This window comes from Varanus komodoensis, unplaced genomic scaffold (assembly GCF_004798865.1).
Source record: "Varanus komodoensis strain SLA01 unplaced genomic scaffold, ASM479886v1 scaffold21, whole genome shotgun sequence".
Taxonomy (NCBI): Eukaryota; Metazoa; Chordata; class Lepidosauria; order Squamata; family Varanidae; genus Varanus; species Varanus komodoensis.
Window position 1 is genome coordinate 8316126 of NW_025335589.1, and position 20300 is coordinate 8336425.

General features: G+C 38.0%; 1 protein-coding gene across 11 annotated transcripts in view; it reads right to left on the bottom strand.

Moving 5' to 3' along the window:
• The window catches only part of LRBA (LPS responsive beige-like anchor protein), a 435651-nt gene that overhangs the window by 362085 nt on the left and 53266 nt on the right, over window positions 1-20300 (bottom strand). For all 11 annotated transcript variants that reach the window (XM_044430947.1, XM_044430950.1, XM_044430949.1 and 8 more), the window contains 9 exons: window positions 8006-8237; window positions 7766-7866; window positions 7240-7335; window positions 5216-5337; window positions 4984-5110; window positions 4166-4285; window positions 2607-2753; window positions 578-775; window positions 7-140 (listed from right to left, as the gene is read on the bottom strand). In XM_044430947.1, the coding sequence (XP_044286882.1) occupies window positions 7-140; window positions 578-775; window positions 2607-2753; window positions 4166-4285; window positions 4984-5110; window positions 5216-5337; window positions 7240-7335; window positions 7766-7866; window positions 8006-8237 (1277 nt within the window). The remainder of the gene's footprint in view (window positions 1-6; window positions 141-577; window positions 776-2606; window positions 2754-4165; window positions 4286-4983; window positions 5111-5215; window positions 5338-7239; window positions 7336-7765; window positions 7867-8005; window positions 8238-20300) is intronic.

The following is a 20300-nucleotide window of genomic DNA, read 5'->3' on the forward strand; positions in this document are numbered from 1 at the left end:
TCTTACCAAACAGTTGTGTCAGGTTGATCCAGAGAATGCTGCCTATAATCCAGCTGTGCAAACAGGGGGAAAAGAACCTGTACTCCTCCAATTGAATGCATTGCACTTTGGATAGAATGGGTTACGACTGCTTTTACATCCTGTTAATGCCAAGTTTGAACAAATTATGCATGGATACTGCTTTCATTTATAATACACCCTGAATGTTTCAATGGGATCTCTATGCATTATACTGATACTTGTTGACATGACACAGAACATGAGGTCACTTGAACATGTGAGATTACAAGAAACTTCAAGTAAGGGCAGTTAAAATAATTGTAGGAATGAAAAAATCTATCAGGCTTTAAAAGCACTTGGACTGTTTAGCTTTAAAAGAGAAAGAAAAGCCAGAGAATGTGTAACTACACTCAACAAAACATTGCAGTATGGAGCATACCTTAAATCTGAATAAAACAGATGGGGCCTCAGTCTTTTAAAAGACTTACAGACAAAGCAGAACACCACAGTATCCAAGGGAAAGAAAGCAAAAGAAATCCCAATTGCCTTGAGCTTGAAAACAGGCATGCCAAAATACCTGTAGCATGAGAGCATGTGGTGAATGAACAAAGATTGAAGCATTTTCCTTGGGTGATGATTCTAGACAGAGCTGAGCATCTGTAGCCCTTGGATTGTATGTAAAGGCAATAGCATTAGAAAGTTTCCCATCATACAGTAGCAGTTTGTGATGGTCAGCGAGGAAGAGATCACTTTCTCCCTTGAATTTAAAAGTTCCCTAAAATGGAAGCACATTTTTTCAAAGAAATGTTCAGTTAGAACACAATTAAGAAGAACATTTTCACATGCAGCCAAATATTTCAAAATGCTGATGCTCATTGCTGGGCCAATTGCCCATTAGGGGTGCAAAGAGATGCTTTTAGACATAGGATTTAAATTGTGTTTACTTATTTAAAGTATAATTTTTGATACATTGTCATCATTCTTTCACAGAAGAAGGAAATACCCTTTGGCAGGATGGTCTGATTGCCACACTCTAGAGCAGTGATGGCGAACCTATGACACATCATTAGCTGCAACTCCCCGAGCATTCACATGGCCGGTCAGTGAGCTTCCAGGGATTTGCATGGACTGTGATTTTAGTGGGATGCAGGTGGTGCAGTGGTTAAAACTGCTGTGCTGCTGGGCAGGTTGATCGAAAGGTCACCAGTTCAAGTCTGCAATGAACTGTTGTGATTTTAGTGAAAGGTAAGAAATACACTCAGGTAGGAAATACACTCAGATGCCTTTTTCAGGGCCAGCCAAAAGCTGGTGGTCAGTGGAACACTGCCCCCTTGTGCTGGTGGGTCAGCAAATTCAGGTTTTATTGCAGTGTTGGCACTTTGTGATAAATAAGTGGGTTCTGAGTTGCAATTTGGGCACTCGGTCTGTAAAAGGTTTGCTATCATTGCTCTAGAGCAGGGGTCTCAAACTCAACTTACCTGGGGGCCGCTGGAAGTAGAGTCTGGGTGAGGCTGGGCCGCATCAAGTATTCCACCACCGCGGTGGTGGTGGGCCACTCATCCCGCAGCCAGCCCGGGTGCCGCCAGCGCTTTGAAGGCTGCAGGGCCCCTCTCCCGTGCCCCGCCCGTCCCAGCAATTGGCCCGCGGGCCACGAGTTTGAGACCCGTGCTCTAGAGTAAGACACATGTGCTTGTATTTGCAACAGCTGTTTGAACTCTCACAGCTAACCCATAGGTTAGTATTCCAGGGATATACTACTAGAAGCTTTGTGCTCCTGCACTCCCCCACTCCAACACAGCTGAAAAGAAGAGTTAGAAATTGTCACATTGAGATTAAACATCATACTCGAATGTGTCATGTCATTTGAACCTGACAAACCATGGTTACTCTTCATTATGGTTGTTGAAGCCAGGCAACTTTAAAAGGTGGGTTATAAAGCTGGCCTGTTTAGAACACTCATAGTTAAGATTAAACAGAGTTTAGAGTTCAAAAAGCACACTGATCTGTGGTTATTCTAAAATGGAAGCTTTCAATTGCCTCTTGCAGTTTTTTATGGCTTTTTCTTGTAAAGCTATGCTGTTCCACATAAAAATGCTTCTTAAATTGTGCACAGCACAGGATCTGATTCTTTGGGGTAAATAAATTATAGAAATGAAGCTGTGTATAAGAAGTTATAACAGAATAAGAAAACAATCCTTGGAAACCATATCCAACATGAGATACATGTGTCTACTATTTCCAGCATGATATAATTACACAAAGAATTAATAAATAATTGCTGCCATTTTTATTCTCTTCTTTCTCACATGTTTTTATTTACTGAAAATATTCAGTCAAGTGGCTGGCTGAATCAGTATTATATAGTTATTTCTTGCTTTTTGCATTTCAAAAAAATCAAATATTTTCCAAGCACAATTTCTGTACCGATTTTATAAGTATTTCATCTCCATTTGCAATTAATACATTCTGCACAGTTTGAACAAAAGAAATCTATATATAGCTTTCATAAGTGTTATAATCAATATGAAAGGAAATTGCTACAATTTTTAAGTTTGTCAACTCTATGGAAATAAGATACTTTTATATGCTGCTAAGACTATACATACCTTGTATCCCAGACCAAGTTGATAAATAGCAAAAATCTGAGCAGCGTTGAGGGCCTCACTGAAAAGATAAACTGCTGTCATCTGGCCACAAAACACTCGATTGGCATCTGCTGTTTCTGAGGAGCCCAGGAAACATTTGTCAAAAGTCTAGGAAAGCAAACAAAGTATTTAAGTGATCACAAAAATGGTTCAGTGTAAGCAAATCTAATATAGAGCTTTGGTACATGCACACAAACACTCTGTAGCAGGGTAAGTACCCAGTAACTTTAAGACAAGACAAGATTCCATAATCTGTGCATATGGAAAACTCTTTCATAATAAATATAAAAGTACCCCAGCACTCTCCACATACACATCTGATATCTGTATACTTTTGGAGTAAGGAAACACAAAATTCTACTTTTTATTTATTGTTACACTAAGATAGGGATAGTCTATTCATTACTAGGAGGGCATATTTTTATTTATTCTATTTGATTTATAATATGTGCATCCCTCTAAGTATTAAACACTGCAAAGAAGTTTACATTTAACACATTAATATTAAATGCACATCTGAAAAACAATTTTAAAACAATTCTAATAACAACAACAACAACAACAACATACAGCATTAAAGCAACAGTAAAATAGAGTGCCATGGTTGATTTCATTACAAGCTGGGGAAAGCTTAGAAGAGCCAGTGTGTTTTCAGAAGGCATTTGAAAGCTACCACATCTTCTGCCTCCTGAGCTACATGAGAATGTTTTCTCCACAAGGTAGATGTCGCTACAGAGAAGGCTGGCCATCAAGGTATTACACTGCAACATTCCTGCAATTTTGGAATAAACAGGAAAGCATCCACTGGCAATCTGAAAGGTTGCTTGTGCGTATATAAGAGAAAATAGTCTGCTGGATAGCCTGGTCTTAACTTGTTTAGGACTTTGTATGTCATGAACATAACATTGAGCATGACATGGTAGTTAACAGGAAGCCAATGCTGTTTTTTCTTTTTTTAACTCAGATGTGAAAATGGTCCCACTTCAGAAAGCAGGGTTGGACAAGAAAGGAAAAAAGAGGCCTTGGAGAGCTGCTGCCAGCTGAAGGCACCAACATTGGGATAGTTAAACCAAAATCCTGTCCAAAAGGTATAAGGCAGCTACCAATGTGTTATTTTAAAATGGAAAATGACACTGGAGCAATTTCTTAACATAACATAACCAGTTTCTCTGCTCCAGATGTCTTAAGGGCACAGCCATGGACTAGCTACTTGCCACTCCCTATCCTCTTCGATACATATTTACTTAAGTGCACTATTTTATTTTAGTCACTATGGCCATGGAAAGGTAGCTTATTAGGCTGCTAAATTAGCTTTTGTACTCCTGACCCTTTAAGGCAGGTTAATATCACTTTAAACAATAGTTGCTCTTCAGTTGTTTCCATAGTCTGAAAAGTTAAGGGACCACTAAAAGATTTTTTTTAATTCCCACACACATTTTACTTCACCTTGTCCCCCTCAGTATAAGCAACAAGAGAGAAAGGAGCAATGAGAATACAGACAGAATTTTGAACCAACTTACATCACTCGTATTGACAAACCATGTTATCTCTCCATAAGATGCCAGTTCTCCATTCACATAGCATCTAAGCTCACTGTTCTTCCACCGGTTATAGATGTGCACTATAGTAACCATGTACCACTACATAAGAAATGTAGATGTTAGTTTAAATTTAAATGACGGTGAGGTCAGCATGTTGAAAACAGCGTGACACTTAAAATGAACAGAAATACTGCCACCAAAACTGTTGAAATTTAATGACAATAAATCAAACTAATGTATCTTAACAAACCTGATAAATCAAACTAATATATCCAAGCAAACCTGATTTGGGCAGGGGAAGGGGTAAGCACGCTAATCCTGAATATTTTCACCCACGTATCTAGGCTGTGTCGTGATGACTGTTAGCATTTACTATAAGAAATGTTCCTTGAAACGTGGAGTTTCCCCTAACACACCAAATATCTAATTTCATCGACTGAGAAATACAGCTGCATATCCCTCTGAACTAAAACACAACTTTAAAAACCTAGTAAAATCACCTTAAGAAAATGTAAGATGATAAGGGGAAAAATGACATGAAAACTAGAAAGTACATAATTACTCGTAAGCAATAGGTTTATTTTTATTGGACATACTAAATGTTTTCCTTTGTTTTAACATACATCATATGCTAGAATGTTTTCCTTTAAAAAGGGCCAGAGTGCAAAGATAATGACAATACCAGCCTGCTACTAGACCCATTATCAGAAAGACCTATGGGAAAGAGGCTACAACTACAATATTAGCATGCATTTTACTTCCTGGGATATTTGCCAGGACAACTCCCTTGAATTTACCTTTTGTGGCTTGAAATCAAACTTCACACAGTGCTGGAAGCCTTTTCCTTTTGATTTAATTGAGGTAACAACCAAACAGCCTCCAACAAAATGAGCAGAATAACCAAGTCCTTTGCTTGTTCGAAAACTGTAGCAATGTATTTAAAATGGTTAGGGTCACAATTTATTTGCATTTTGTGGTGAAATACAAAGATGAAAGCAAGTCCACAAGAAATAAATTATACATACATACCAATATAAGTAAGGCTTGTCTTTGTCTACATTGATATTATTTACAGGGTCCATTCTTAACCAAGTATGAAAAGTAAAGCCATTCTGGTAGGGCCACTTGGCTATAGGAGGTAAGGCAATTGCCTAGAAAAAGCAAGTTAATCAAATAACATGCATTACAAAGGATTTACACCATCAAGATAGAGTAGAATTGATAATAAATTGTGTCTGTTTGCATATGAACCATAGGACAAAGATTTTTTTCCTCTTATTGACACTTCTTTCACATTTAAAAAAATCCAGAATTGATTGCAACTGTTTTGTAATTTGTATGGTCAGAGATGCTGCCCAGAAGATCAATACAAATGAACAAAAACTTCAAAGAATATGAATGCCAACAGGCTCCTTGTGATCTTACTAAAGTCTGTAGCTATCCCTCCCTGAAGACATCCCATAAATCCTTCTAGAGATGATCTTGTATGGTGATAATGGATTCCATGAAGCATATATGACTGCAATACATTTTAACTAACATTATTGATTAATGTAACTTTTATCTTAGTAAGATTCATTTTCTGATATTTTATGTATCTATCAAAGACTGAATTTCAATATTGTAACATTTTGCCTTATTATTTATTTCAATTTATTGATTTTTAATACCCAGATAAAAGTTCATAAAACCCAATGGATAAAATTTGTCTTTTATATTACTAAAGAAAATATTTGTTTTTATTTTTGTATCAATGTTTCAATAGAGGAACTATTACTTTTGCTAGTATTTAAAAAGCCATGAAATAGTAATGCAGGATAGTATAAATACAGTAAATATATTGGGGGGGGGGGTTCAATAATTCCAAAAGATGTTTAAAAACAAAAACAAAATAAGCTCTTAATTAAGGGTGTGCCTATACGCATCAAAAGTGAACAGATGTGAAGAACCACCGTAACTGACCATAGGAATCATTCCCTGTATTGCTGAGAAAGATAAACACTTATTTTTAATAATAGTTAGTATGGAGTTATAGGGCAATTTCTTCTAGAAATTGTGGAAATTGCCCAGTTTATTTTGGGGTTTCTTGTTTTTTTCCAGAAAAATATTTCTAACCAAATCAGAGTTACTTTAAGATTTCCCTGCTCTTAAGAATGATAAGGAGGAAGCAAAATGAGCAGACACACAGGAGTTAATATAGTACAATAATCTCATTTTGAAGTAAAAAAAATCCTAGGACAGTGGAATCAGGTCCAAAAGAACATGCACCAAACCCAACCCTACTCATCAAAGCAGGCAAATCAGCTTATTGTTGTAAATACTTTATAACAGGCAGCTCATTTTACTTAGCAAATACAAAATCTTAATGTCCAATCATATATTTTCACCTATGGCTGGAACATTACATTCAAGTTTCCTGTGCATTCAGTGTTTTCCAAACAAGGTTTACTGGTAGTTTGTAGTACATTCTGAGTCTGGCTCAGTTAATGCACTGTAGCACTTGCTACACATATGGACAAGTCACAGCCCTTGAAATACACTGCTGCCACCCCTGCCTTCTTTCCCAGTGTGACTGTGTTCCTAACAACTTGCCAAAAACCTGTTTGTCTGTCTGTCCAGGAACAGTTTAAATCAAATAGATGGCTCCTGGGGAAAGTCATCCTGGCACACAGCCGTCACATACAAAGTTCATGTGGATAGCTGAGTCGAACATGCCATTCATCAGCTCACATGGTCCCCAAGGGATCAAAGAGTTCCCATCCCCGCTGCACTACTTATTTTGTACATCAGTGGTTTGGTATTAACAAATCATTAGCTGTTTTTACATAATTAGGAAAGCATTCATCAAAAGCATTTTAAATTTACTATTCCTTGAACATGAGCAGTGGTTTCAGTTTTGGAACTGGGTACAGGGAAAAACGTTTGCAGTACTTTTTTCTCTAACCTACTATATTTGTTTGTGGAATAAAGGGTCAAAAATTAAACTGTCAATAGATATAAATAAAATAAAAAAAGAATAATGAGAAAACTACAAAAGGAAGAAAGCCACTTACTGCAGCACTTTTTCCTGGAAAATTGAAGAAGGCATCAGGTCCATACTTCTGAGGCATATGTTTTAATACAGACAACAACTTCCCAGCGTGTGGTGGCTATTGAGAGAATTATTGCTCAAATTAATTCAGTATTTTAATACAAAAGCAAGTGAAAAGTGATTGAACATAATTATCCATCTGAGGGTTCTAGCAGTTTACAGATTTACACATTACAATAATACTGTTAAGCATCCATCAGTCATCATATATATCTTATTATTGTTATATCTGCGTGACTCAGGCTTAACACAGTGCAAGCTCTGAGATAGTGACAAAGATTAGCTTTGTCTACAGACATCCACAAAGTTGGCATATTACTACCTGGTTAAATTTTCCATATAGTTTCTAGATAAAAATATATTAACTATTTATTTATTTTATAGACTATCCCATTACTAATGTCTTGGGAATCAACCATTGCAAAATGCAATGAAACCTCTTTCAATGAAATAAAAAGCCATGATTGCTAAGGCAGAGTTCTACTTACCCATTTTCCTTTGTCTCCTTGAAGTTTGCTAAAGTACAACTTTAATTCCCGGACTGTCACACTGTAGCTTGCTAATACACCCAGCATATCGACTAGGAGATCTAAGGAAAGTGAGTTATTAGACTTGTATTAATGCCCTTCTATATTTTATTTTACCAATAAAAAAGATAATGAAAAAGGTTTTTCAATTAAGTGCTACCAGCGTGACTTCCAATTCAAGGGCCACTTAAGGAGCCATACCTGCAATCATATTGTCAGTCTTATCAATCCTCTGAAGTACATGCTCAATGAGACCCCCTTCTGTGCAAATCTGGAGATTCCGTATACTTTTCTTCAGGATGGCTGTAAACATACTCCATACCTCAGCCTGGCATGTGACATCACACTTATCCAACAAGTCCACCATGCAAGTAATACTCTCTCCTTCTTGTATAATAAAATTCATTTCCAGATCAAAGTGACCTCCTACAAGCTTCAATTTAAAAAGAATGAATATTAGTATTTTTTTCTCTCTTCAAGAATTGTCTATTTAAAATTTACAATACTCAATAGGGGCATTTCTTCTTTGAGGCTACATGCCAAATATATGAGTGGACACAACTAGAAAATTTTGATTAGACCGGACAATTAATTAACTAAGTAAGTGGCAAAACAGCTCCATTCATGCATACTTGGAAGTAAGTCCTACTGAGTTTAATGGAACTTACGCCCAGGTAAGTGCATGTAGAATCACTTCCTGAATAGTACATTTCACATTAACAATCTACCATCTGGAATGAATGTATATAAGAAGTCCATACTGAAATAAGAAAAAGGTTGTGATTTCACTTGTTTTTCTAGGATTCTGCAGTATATATGTTAGCTTTCTTCTGTACCTATTTTCAGAGTTTAAAACCATTGCTAATCTATGATAGATGCTCACTGTACACTCCTATGCATACATACTCAAACTAGGCCATGCTATGTTCAGTAGGATTTACTCCCAATTAAGTGCATTTAAAAATTGCAGTCAGTCCTGGACACTATGCTCCCAATCCAAAGAAGAATGATCGGAACAATGTCCCACTGAAATGAGAGGAAAAACTATCCAGAATTTAACTTGTCCAGCTGATTTCAATGAGCCTAAAACATGACAAAGCCTAATCCTATGCACATTTACCTGAGAGCACACTTAACCCGACAAACAAGTAAACATGCAGAGTTGCACTGTGTTTGTTTGTGATATTTATATGCCGTTCTATTGCAAAAGCCTCAGGACGGCTTACATAATAAAATACAAATATCAATATAAATAAATTATAACAAAGTGTCAACAACATAAACAAATTGACCCACTCTGGCTGCAGTTAAAATATATTAAAAATACCATATTAAAACTTATTAAATTATTGATGTAATAAAAAGGTCTTAACTTGGCACTGAAAAACATAATGACGGCACCAGGCGGACCTCTCTGGAGAGCACATTCCATAGATGGGGCGCCACCACAGAGAAAGCCCTCCTCCGGGTACTCTGTCTCCTAATATCTTTCACAGAGGGTTCCTGGAAGAGGGCTTCTGCTGCCGATCTCAAGGGGTGAGAGGGCAAATAGGGAAGAAGGCATTCCTTTAGGTATCCAGGTCCCAAGCCATTTAGGGCTTTACAGGTAATAACCAGCACCTTGAATTGAGTCCGGACTTCAATGGGAAGCCAGTGGCGCTGACAGAGGACTAGGGTTATATGAGAATAACGCCCAGTCCCTGTCAGCATCCTGGCAGCTCTGTTCTGCACCATCTGAAGTATCTGGACTGTCTTCAAGGGAAGCCCCATGTAAAGCGCGTTACAGAAATCCAACCAGGAAGTAACCAATGCATGTGTCACTGTTGCTAGGCAATCTTCCTCCAGGTAGGGACGCAGCTGATGGATTAGCCGAAGCTGAAGGAAAGCGCTCCTCCTGTATGTTGCTCTTGACTGAGAAAGGCAGACTTCTTGTAACTGTAATCCTTGGAGTGGTCATCTATGCATTTGGGTTCTGTGCCCACAGAATTGCATTCCAGAGACTATTATAGCTTGACTTATATCCTATAACTATACTCTAGCCAGACAAGAACCTTGCCCTTACACACTTACCCAATACATGCTCAGATAGCATGTTCTCAAGAAGCTTAGTTCCCCAGAGCAGCTATGAAAAGAGAGGCTAAGTGGAAATATAGGCATAAAAGCACCTTTAGCAGGGGATGAAGATGTGTACTATAACTGCACAGATGACCACTCAAACATCTGGTCATCTGTACTGACACTTACAAGCAACTTGTCTTTCTTTTCGTTTGGCAAGTCCTGGATATGGCTAGATTAGCAGGCTTAATGGAGGCAGGGCAGACATTCAGAAGCCAATTTGCTGAGCATGGCTTTCCCAAGGAAGCACTGGATGGCTAGTCGATAGTGGTAAACAAATATTGCAGAGGCTGTGACAGCTCTAATGAAATGAGCTAATGATCACTGTGGGACTGGGAGCTTGACCATGTACAGTGTTTTATTATGTATTTATTTTAAACTTTTGCACCGCATCCTATACATAAAAGTCTTGGGACGGTCCAACAACAAAGGCACAGCCTTATATCTATGATAAAAGCCCAACTAAAATAAAAATGTAGTTTTAACATAATGGGAAAATAAGAAGTACACACAGGCAGCAGACTAAAGTCCACCATGGTAAGCACTGAGGAGAGACTGATTATACCTTCTGCACCTTTTCTCACAGCAGAGAAAAAACCTGAAAGGTCCCCACTTCAGATAGACTGCATGAGCCCAACAAGCATTGATGGTATGTAGGCAGGCTCTAGGGCAGTGGTCCCCAATTTTTTTCCGGCTGCCACCCCCTTTACTCCAGGGTGACAACTCTAAAGTTCCCAGGCCTCTTTCTTTGTTTTAGGTCTATTGCTAACCTGCAAATTTAAAACAACCAATCACCGCCCTCCTGGATCCTTCCACTGCCCCCAAGGAAGCAGTACTGCCCACTTTGGCAATCACTGCTCTAGGGGAATGGGGGAAGAAAATAGGACGTTTCAGGTGGAATAGACACACCATTTTGAGAAGAAAGGGAATATCCAGCCTCAGGATCACTTTATCCCTTTTCAGGAAGAGGAATGGTGGGCATACCAAAGCATACACAGCCCCCCTTGTTCTAAAAGCAGAATCTACTGCCTGCAGAATGAGGACAGAACAGGATAGAAACTGAAGAGAACATAGCTCACAGAAAAGCTATGTTAGCTGTGCAAGAACAGACACCAAGAAGAGGTGGGTGGTGAGATAGTGTCTTGCACATATAGGTTAAACAAACATTTTATGGAGCACTTAGGCTAATAAATTGAACTCAATCCAGACAAGACTGAAATGCTGTCAATGGGTCATTCATCTGAAAGAATGGTGTACATCCTGTTCTGGATAGTTTGTAGCTTGGGATTTCTCCTGGGGACATCATTAACACTTGAGTTCAGAAGCACAATGGTGCTACTCATAGCTCATCTGTGCTGCTATCACTACAAAGGCTTCAGTAGTCTATGCTCTGGCAACCTCCAACCCATTTCACCGGCTGTCTGTACACTTCCAAGTCCAATTCGTGGTGTCAGACTTGACCTATAAAGCTTTATGTTGCTCAGGACCACAATATTTGACAGACCATCTCTCCTGATATGAACATATCCATGCATTGCAGTCTTCCTCCAAAGGAGGTTTGGAAGATGGCAATAAGAGAGAGGTCCATTTTGGTGGTGAATCCCCAGCTAAGGAATACTGTCCCAAGTGAGGCATCTCTAACACCAACACTGTCATCTTTAGGAATCAGTCTAAGACTTTCTTCTGTTCAACAGCACATGATAAGCATTTTAGAGTGTGTGTTTTTAAATCTGGCCTTCAATTTATATTATCAATTGTTTTTAACTTGTCTTTAAACTTTTAAAAATCTTTGCATGTTACAGGTTTTATATCATGTTTTATCATGATGTAAAACTACAGCGCTCTGACTATTAGACAATATAAAAAAATGAAATTAAATGTTACTATTAAGGGAGGAAAAGCAGCACCTCCACAAGGTCCAAAAGATATGATACAGGGATAAAACAGATATAATGAGGTAACTTTCTTCTGCAAGGAAAGCACTTGCAGAGAAAAGAAGTTTATAAGCTTTAGGGCCAAGAGGTCAAAAGCAAAAGCCTAATTTGTGAAAAGCAACTAACTGCCAACCACAAAAAAGAGTGAGAAAACAGAAGCAGAACAACCCCAAAATAGCACATTTGTATTTTATCCACAGCAAGGTTCCTTGAAGAACTGTGGCAGTCAGGCGAGAACGGAGTAGGAAGCTAGGAGTCATGCCCCCTGCATGTGTAATTAGGAAAACACATTGGGGTTCCCATAAAGGAACTCTGCATAGGTACAAAACCTCTATGTAGAACTGTACAAGAATGACTAAGAACTATGACTACAGCTCAGCCTTCTATGCATGTATCCCTTACTGTTGTTTCCGCTGTCAATCCTACTGTCCCCAGTGTGTGCTTGCCCTTGCACCCATGTTCTTCGATATTAATTTATTTATTTTAAAACGTTTGTACACCATCCCATTACTGAAATCTTGGGACAGTTTAACAATGCACAATGTAAGAAAGAAAGAAAAAATTAAACACAGTGTCCTAGTAAAAGCCAGTAATACGGATTTTACTGGCTATTAAACTGATAGGCATGAATTGAACTTCAGTCCCAAGCGAAAAATGCCACCTGCAAGCTAGTTTTTTTCACATGAAAACTGTATTACATTCAATAAATGACACTCACTTGGTACAAGGGATTAGTGGAAGCAAAATCTTATCAGATGGATTTTTCATCAAAATATATTTATGCTGTTATAGAATTCATTCAAACAGTCATCTTTGAAGATGAATACATAAGTTGTGAAGCATGCTGTTCAGCATTCTTAACATAAGTCAACAACAAGCTTAGAGTACTCAAGAAACCTACAGTTAGTGCATCAAAATCCTTAAGAGAATATATAATGGAATGGTTTTCCTAAAAAACCCTTAATTTATCTTTTCTTTTTCACTCTTACTGCAATGAAGGAAGGAAGAATGGGACAGTTAACAGCTCACGTACAACATGATAACCCACACTCACAGGCTGAGTATAGGTTTGATGTGAGTTGTCGCTGACATGTGGGTTATCATGATGTCTGAATCCAGTCACATTAGCAAAGCAGAGTTTGTTAATGCCAAACAACCCATGAAGAGAGACCATGGTTTGCTGGGCTGTGGGTTGTTCAGTATGGTTTGTTACCTTGGTTGAGTTCAGGCAACATCATAACCATGTTTGAACAACAACCAACAATGACAACCGACACTCAACCCATATTCAACCCTTGGATGTTGTCTGGACTTAACCTATATCTGTTTTTGTGGTGATGGTGAACAGTTTGCAAGTAAATGGAAACAGAATATCTTCCTAGGCTTGTTTAACTCAGTGTGTTCTAATGCTGGCTGGTGCAGTTTCCCAGGAGAGTTGCACACTGGACACACATCATATGAGTGCTTTCAGTTGCAATTTAAGGTTATTTTTAATCTATCAAATCCTAGGTGGGTTCACTGTAAATCTAAGGGAAGCAAGTTCCCTATCTCCTATCACAATGCCAGGATCAGAGAGCAACTTCCTGCCTGATATATCATCTGCCACAAGCGATAACCAAAAAACCACAAGATTTCTGGCTAGAATACCAGCCTTTGCAGTTCAGTGTAGTTATCAGTAGCAGTCAAACACTTAGAAGGCAGGAAGGCTCAAATTAGAAAGAAAACTCTGCCAATACATTGAAATCAGCTATTAACATAGAAAACATACAAACTTGTACTTATGAAGAGCTGCTAGAATTATTCAACTTTTATGCTAATGCCAAGTTCAATGTAAAGTTATTAGGAAAATATCCAAGATTCCCCACCTTTTAAATTTTCATTTCTAAGAGTTAATGTATTTTGTTCTAACTGACCATCAACTACCATGCCATAACCTTATAGGCCATACGTCTGGTTGTTAACTAAAGTGACCTCACCTTCACCTCAATTCTCTGCCACCCATCCTTCACTTTTGGCTACATGTACCATTGTCAGTAACCACCCATCCAAGAAGTTGACAAATTAGTTTTCCTATCTAATCTGCAAAACACAAATAATTCACTAACCATTAGTAGTAGTACCTTCCAAAGACCAGACACTGGGTTTAAATCTCCCTCATTTAAGTGTTTTATGAAATTACTTTAAGAAAATATGGGGAACAGTTACATGCAATTTGTAGTGAATTTGATATATTGTTAATATGCAAACATATTACAGATGCACATAAGTGCACACCTCTACAGTATGTCATATTAACCCTTTCTAATGGCAATTTGAAGCTGATCAACCTTCAAGACACAAATTTGCTGCCAAAGACAGGGATCCCATAATCCGGGTCCATACACTGGCTAGTTATTATCAGAGCTGCAGTAATGGCCATGCACAGCAAAATGTAATCTCGCGAAATGTCACAGTAAGTTATGAATATCTGAGCAGCCTAATGCACCTTACTAGCCATGAAGTGTGAGAATGTAATCTTATTACCTTTTTTATGGTTGTATTTTTTTGAATAATGTAGCCTTTGAACTGATGTATAGTCTTTCCCTGCACTTTAGCATGATTTGGTCTCCCGTGTCATGCAGTTCATTTTTCAGAACTCCCCAATTCAATGTATTTTAAGTCTTAGACTCAACTTCATAAACAATCTTTATAACAACCCACTGGGTGACATAATATTTTCTCTCTCTAGATTGTAGTATAATGTGCAAGCATACAGCAATGATTTTAAAGCAACACATTGGAAGCATTCAAATACATCTTCATAAGTTTTACATTTCATTTTAATATTTGCCTTGGCTATTCGTAAATTTAAGTAAGTCATAAATATATCAATATCTGGATGAATTCAAGAAGCAATCACAACCTTTTGAAGCTGACATTTGTAGATTACAGATCTCAATCTCAATTTTGTCCCCTGCAACATCTTCGGCATCAACCGCACTGTTTTTTTTCTTACATATACTATATGTCTGTGAAAGATTATTTTCATGTTTTTCAAAATTAGCCTAGAAAAAGAGCCCATTATCTGCATAATAAAATACCAGTCACATTACTGCAAAAAAAAAAAAAAAGACCATGGACAGTGTATTATAGTAACATAAAACACCAGCTGGTTGTTGTGGCCCTAAAGGACATCTGAAACTACCATTGTATATATACTGACTTGGAAGTACATTTCAGGTGAAATCAACAGTTAGGAGAATCAGTATATCCATTCTCAATTAATCCATTTTGTAAACAAGCACAAGAGTACCAATTTAGTTGTCTTTCATATTCCAATCCAGGGAAGAAAACTGAAAAGCGACAATAAGTTTGTTTCTGCTTTCTTCAATGCATACCCAATGCCCTGTTATACAGCAATGTATCCAGAAGTGAAACAATGAATGAAGGTATACATTGTTTTAAAAAATGAAGAGCTACTTATTGGTGACATACAAGAAACTTGTCCTTAACTCTACCAAAATATGCATAATGAGTTATTATACTTAACTTCCCAGAATACTTTTACACAGGAGTAATGCATACTGTCAAACTTCATCTTGAAACTAGAACAAACAAGATTATGTAAGACAGGTTGGCACTAAGGATTGTGTATTGCTATACCGATGATAAGTATGTAACTGCCAAGACACACCTGAGAATCATCTGGTCTCTCAAGTCAGATTTAAACATGGGAAGATGACCAGTGTTGCATCCAATATCTACTTTCATATACATACTAAAATAACCACACTCAGAATGTTGCCTGTTCTTGCAAGTTTGCGAAGTATTCTGAAATTGTAGCAGCCCACTGCAGGCTGCCTGGCGTCTTATCCAAAAGTAAATGCACAAATCCCAGTAATGAGACATAGTATTTGCCGTTAAACAAAAAAAGCAAAATGAGATAGAGTAGCTAATATTAATGGAATTTAGTTCTCCACTGCCCTCCATTGGTTTAGACTTGACAGGTAAACTATGTATTGGAGGCAAGCAAATTAACCAAATTATCATGTTAACCTGGTTTACATGGGTGGTTTTAATGATATTTTTAACTGCTTTGACATGGGATTTGTATAATTTTCCAATCAGTTTTATAGCTCTGCCGTAACACTGGTGTATTTTTTAGCAATCTGCCTAACTACTTTGTAACCCACATGTATATCAGACAGATAACTATGTAGACCCTTGGAGGAACATGACAACCATGAACTGGGGGGGGGGGGGTGGAAGTGAAAGCTACTGGCAAATACAAAAGAAGGCACTTTTGGGATCATGAAGTACATGAATCAGGCCTTTTAAGAAGGATGCTCACTAGCAATGGAGGTGCTGAAGAGGAGGAACTGATAGACCATTCACAAGAGGAAAAGATCAATATGCTTGGCCAAACAGCACCAAGTGCTCTTGCATGGCACCCCACAAAATGGAATTGTTAAAAAGGTTGCAAATGCCACACTCAAAACTGCTCAGAAAATTAATTACATTTTCAGATCTGAGACTGGGGGAAGGGGGTAACCGCTTGCTGCAGGAACTGAAAACCCCAACAGATCAATTGCAAAAAGTGTGCTAACGTAAGAACAAAAAACCCAAAAGTGTTCTGCCATGAACATGCCTGAGATATATGCCAGGAGTCAGCAGGTAGATTGATACAAGGCATGGAAAGTCACAGTGCATCCAATCATATGTCAATTTAGCAAACAACCAACCCATGGCTACTTATTTTCAGAGTAGAGTAACATGACACACACATTCTTTCTCCCTCTCCCATTTCTTTTTTTGTTTGCCATTATCTGAAAAACCAGTTTTCCATTGTTGGAGAATAGACAAACGAAGTTTGTCAGGGGCTGGGTTGTGGGCAGCAGAAGACAAGACAGAAGCACCAGGACAATAGAACTTGAGCCAGAGTCCAACAGCAAAGTTCAACTCATAGCCACAAAACAAGTCAGGGTCACGACCAGAAATGTGTGTCAGGGCAAGACAGGGATGCATTTTGAAACAGCCAAGAGTCAAAAAACAGGAAGACAAACAGAGGTGCAGCTATCTTAAGGCAGCATAACTGGACAGGATACATGGCAAGGAAGGATACACAACAAGGGTCAGGTAAGACACATGAGCTGAATCACAGCTAGCAGGAAAACCTGCACTTCTGAGGACATAAGGCAAGATAAGGCAAGGCAAGGCAGGATCCAGATGCAGGAACTGATTCACAGCTAAACAGGGAAACCTGTGCTGCTGAAGCAAGACAGTAAGGTAGGACTCATATAGCGAGGCAGGATCCGGGTCAGGCAAGATGCCGTCACTACAGCAAACAGAAGAATCTGTGTTGTTGACGCAAGTTCTGAAGGGAAGGGTTGCTCTTAGATAACTCTTTGAGAATTTCATTACTATTTCACTAAAGTTATTGATCAATAACTGCAAACTGGGCAGGATGTACAATTCTACACAAGCAGCAAGCTGTCCAACTGCACAAGAAGCAAATGAGTTGGTGCAGAACGATATTAAACTCAAATATAATAATACTGAACTCTTATAATTAATGATGAAATATAACCCTACTTCACTATCTTTGCTTCCACAACAATATGCATCACTGAAACATTAACATCCAAATTTTCATATATCACTTCAAGAGCTATCAAATTCATAACTATCTTAATTTAAGATAATTCTAGCTTTAAAATTCAATGTTGTTAAAATATAAAATCAAATTCATTAGCCTTGTTCACTGTCTTGAATTGTCCTTACCTTGCTTGTGTAAAATAACCAACTATTAATGTTAGTTTAATCCCAACATAAGTACATCATGATAAAATTCTAACCTAAAGTCATATGCAAAGTATGCATCTTCCTATAGGAAATGAGATTTCCAAAATCCATTACATCACAGATTCATACATGAGCATGGAAAGCCAATAAATCATTTAAAACATGATACACAGGCTCTTTTAAAATTTGCATTTACCTACAGTAAATACTTCCATGTTCTTTAATAGCTTGCAAGTGCAATCTTAGCAAACTGATTTATGATTTATGGTTGTGACATATTTTTAAAATCAGAAATCCATCACTGTATGACATCTACTAGAAAGTCAGTTCAACTTGCATTACCCTAAATTTAAACTCTGTGTAATATAGAATTCACATAGCAAAAAACATCATATTGCTCATTTTTGTTTCCCTACTACAGTACTCATCTCACTCTAGGGATATATAATAGCTGTGCGTTAATACTTCAATGTCACACTGTTGAAGCATTCAAAGATGTTGCTCTACATTTAATTATCAGCATAATAATGTAAAAGAAAGAGGAAAGATGTCCACAAAAATAAATGGTAAGAAAGGCTAAAGATATTTTTATGAAAAAAGCTAAAGTCACCTTCTAAAACCACAACTATGCTTTCCTTAAGAAACTTTTCTAAAGGAGAAACTACAGGTTTGCCTAAAATAATCCTCAAAAAATACTATTAAATAAAAATAAGACCATTACCAAGCTTATATCCCAAGCCTAGTTGAAGACAAACTAAGGGTGTCATTCTCTGAGGATGTCCATAAGCTCCTTAACCATACCCCAGAGAATGGGAATCCAGTGCTGAGCACTGCTGCCCAGCTCTTCCACATTTTCTAGGTAGCCCTTTTCAGCACTCTAGGAAAGACATTCCAGAGAGGAAATGAAGAAGACTGGGGCCACATCTGGATACCTTGCATTCTGGACTGCTCCAGTCTCCTCCCTGCCCCCTGAACTATCCCCTTTTTTCCTTCTCTTCAAGGTTACTTTCCCAACCTCAAGGACCAGCCAATGTAGTTCTTTCCAGGTCAGCTGAAAGGAGGAGAAGAATCAAAACTGTGATTCTCAGCTCGAAGATCAGAGTACCATCCTCAACTGCAGAGCTAGAAATGCAACCTACCTTACTCCCTTCAGCAAGCAATGCTTCGGGGCCACAGATCATCCTCCCCTATGACAATATTGAACAAGAAGGAACTTCAAAACCTTCCACATCATGAGATCAAATGGAATGCATTCTTTTCTGCATTATCTATTTATCTGTAAGCATGCAAATGCATTTTTAAAAGCTTTAAACCATCCAAACAACTTCAGTTATTGGGCAGTACAGCAATGTAACACATGAAAAAAATAATTCATTTTCAAAATGTAGGAATTTATTTCATTTTTATGCCACCCAGCAGCTCTTTATTAAAATAGTTAATGGAATGTTTATACCCTAATTGCCCTGTTCCAAGCCCTCTCCTGAAAGCTGCATGTCTTGGTTAGTCTCACAAGCTGCCTGAGCAGCAGGGGAGTCTGGCCTTTGAGATAAGTGCCTCCACTTGTCTCACCTCAATGTCTGGAACTGGCCCGCATTCCAAGGAGATTCCCTGCTCCTCCTCCACCTAGTCCCAATCAGCAGGCCTTGGAAATGTGCACCAAGAGCAACTGCACTTCTTACTCACAATACCTACCACATACATTTTTTAAATTCATACATTTGTTATCCAAATTTCTTTCTGGGAATTAAAAAAGAACATGTACACAGCCATAAGTATGCTGCTTACAGATTACCGGAGAAAATGCATCTTGCTTCAGTTTACTTTTTGTGATATACAGCCGATTTTAATTACCTATTTGAAATAAAATATTAAGTGCTCACATTTCAAGTCACAATTTTTATAAGTTAAATACAATAAGACAGGGTTGTGTTTATATTTCCCATTTTGCACTGCAATGGAAAATGGATACACAGGAGGGTCTTGCCCCTGAATCAGAACAGGCAGATTGATATGGAAGAAGGCTCCTCTTTAGATATTGTGATCCTAAGCCATATCAGGCTCTCACAAAAAAACCTTAAGTTGTTCTCAGAAATGGACAAATACCAGTGTAGCTGGAAGGGGAAAATAGCACTGTCCCCAACCTTAGCACTGGTAAGAACTCACAGCAGCATTCTGCACCAGGTTAAATTTATAAACAATTTTCAAAGGATGCCCCATGTAAAATATGCTACGATATCCCAGTCTAGTTGTAATTATGGGAGGCATGACTGTGGCCAGTCCTACTCTCTGGGATTCCAGGAGCATCCTCAAGCTGAGAGCCTGATCTTTCAACACCAGTGCAATTCCACCTAGAGAACTGGGTTACACTGCATCCCACTTACAACTCTTTAAGTGGGTCACTAATCCCAGCATGTCTTCTCCATACAGAGATTTGAACTTGTTTGTAAAAATCCAGGCTATGAATGACAGTTTGGGATTTCAACAGTGATAACATAAATTATGCACTATCTGCATAGAGATGACAACCAATTATACTAAAGGGCATGTTGAGATTTGGTTTGACTTGTATAAAACTTAACAGTTGTTTTAATTTCGTTAAGTTCCTTAACAGGAGAACACAACCTTATTGGGGAAAAACTGGAGCTGTCATATTAAAAAATTAAGAA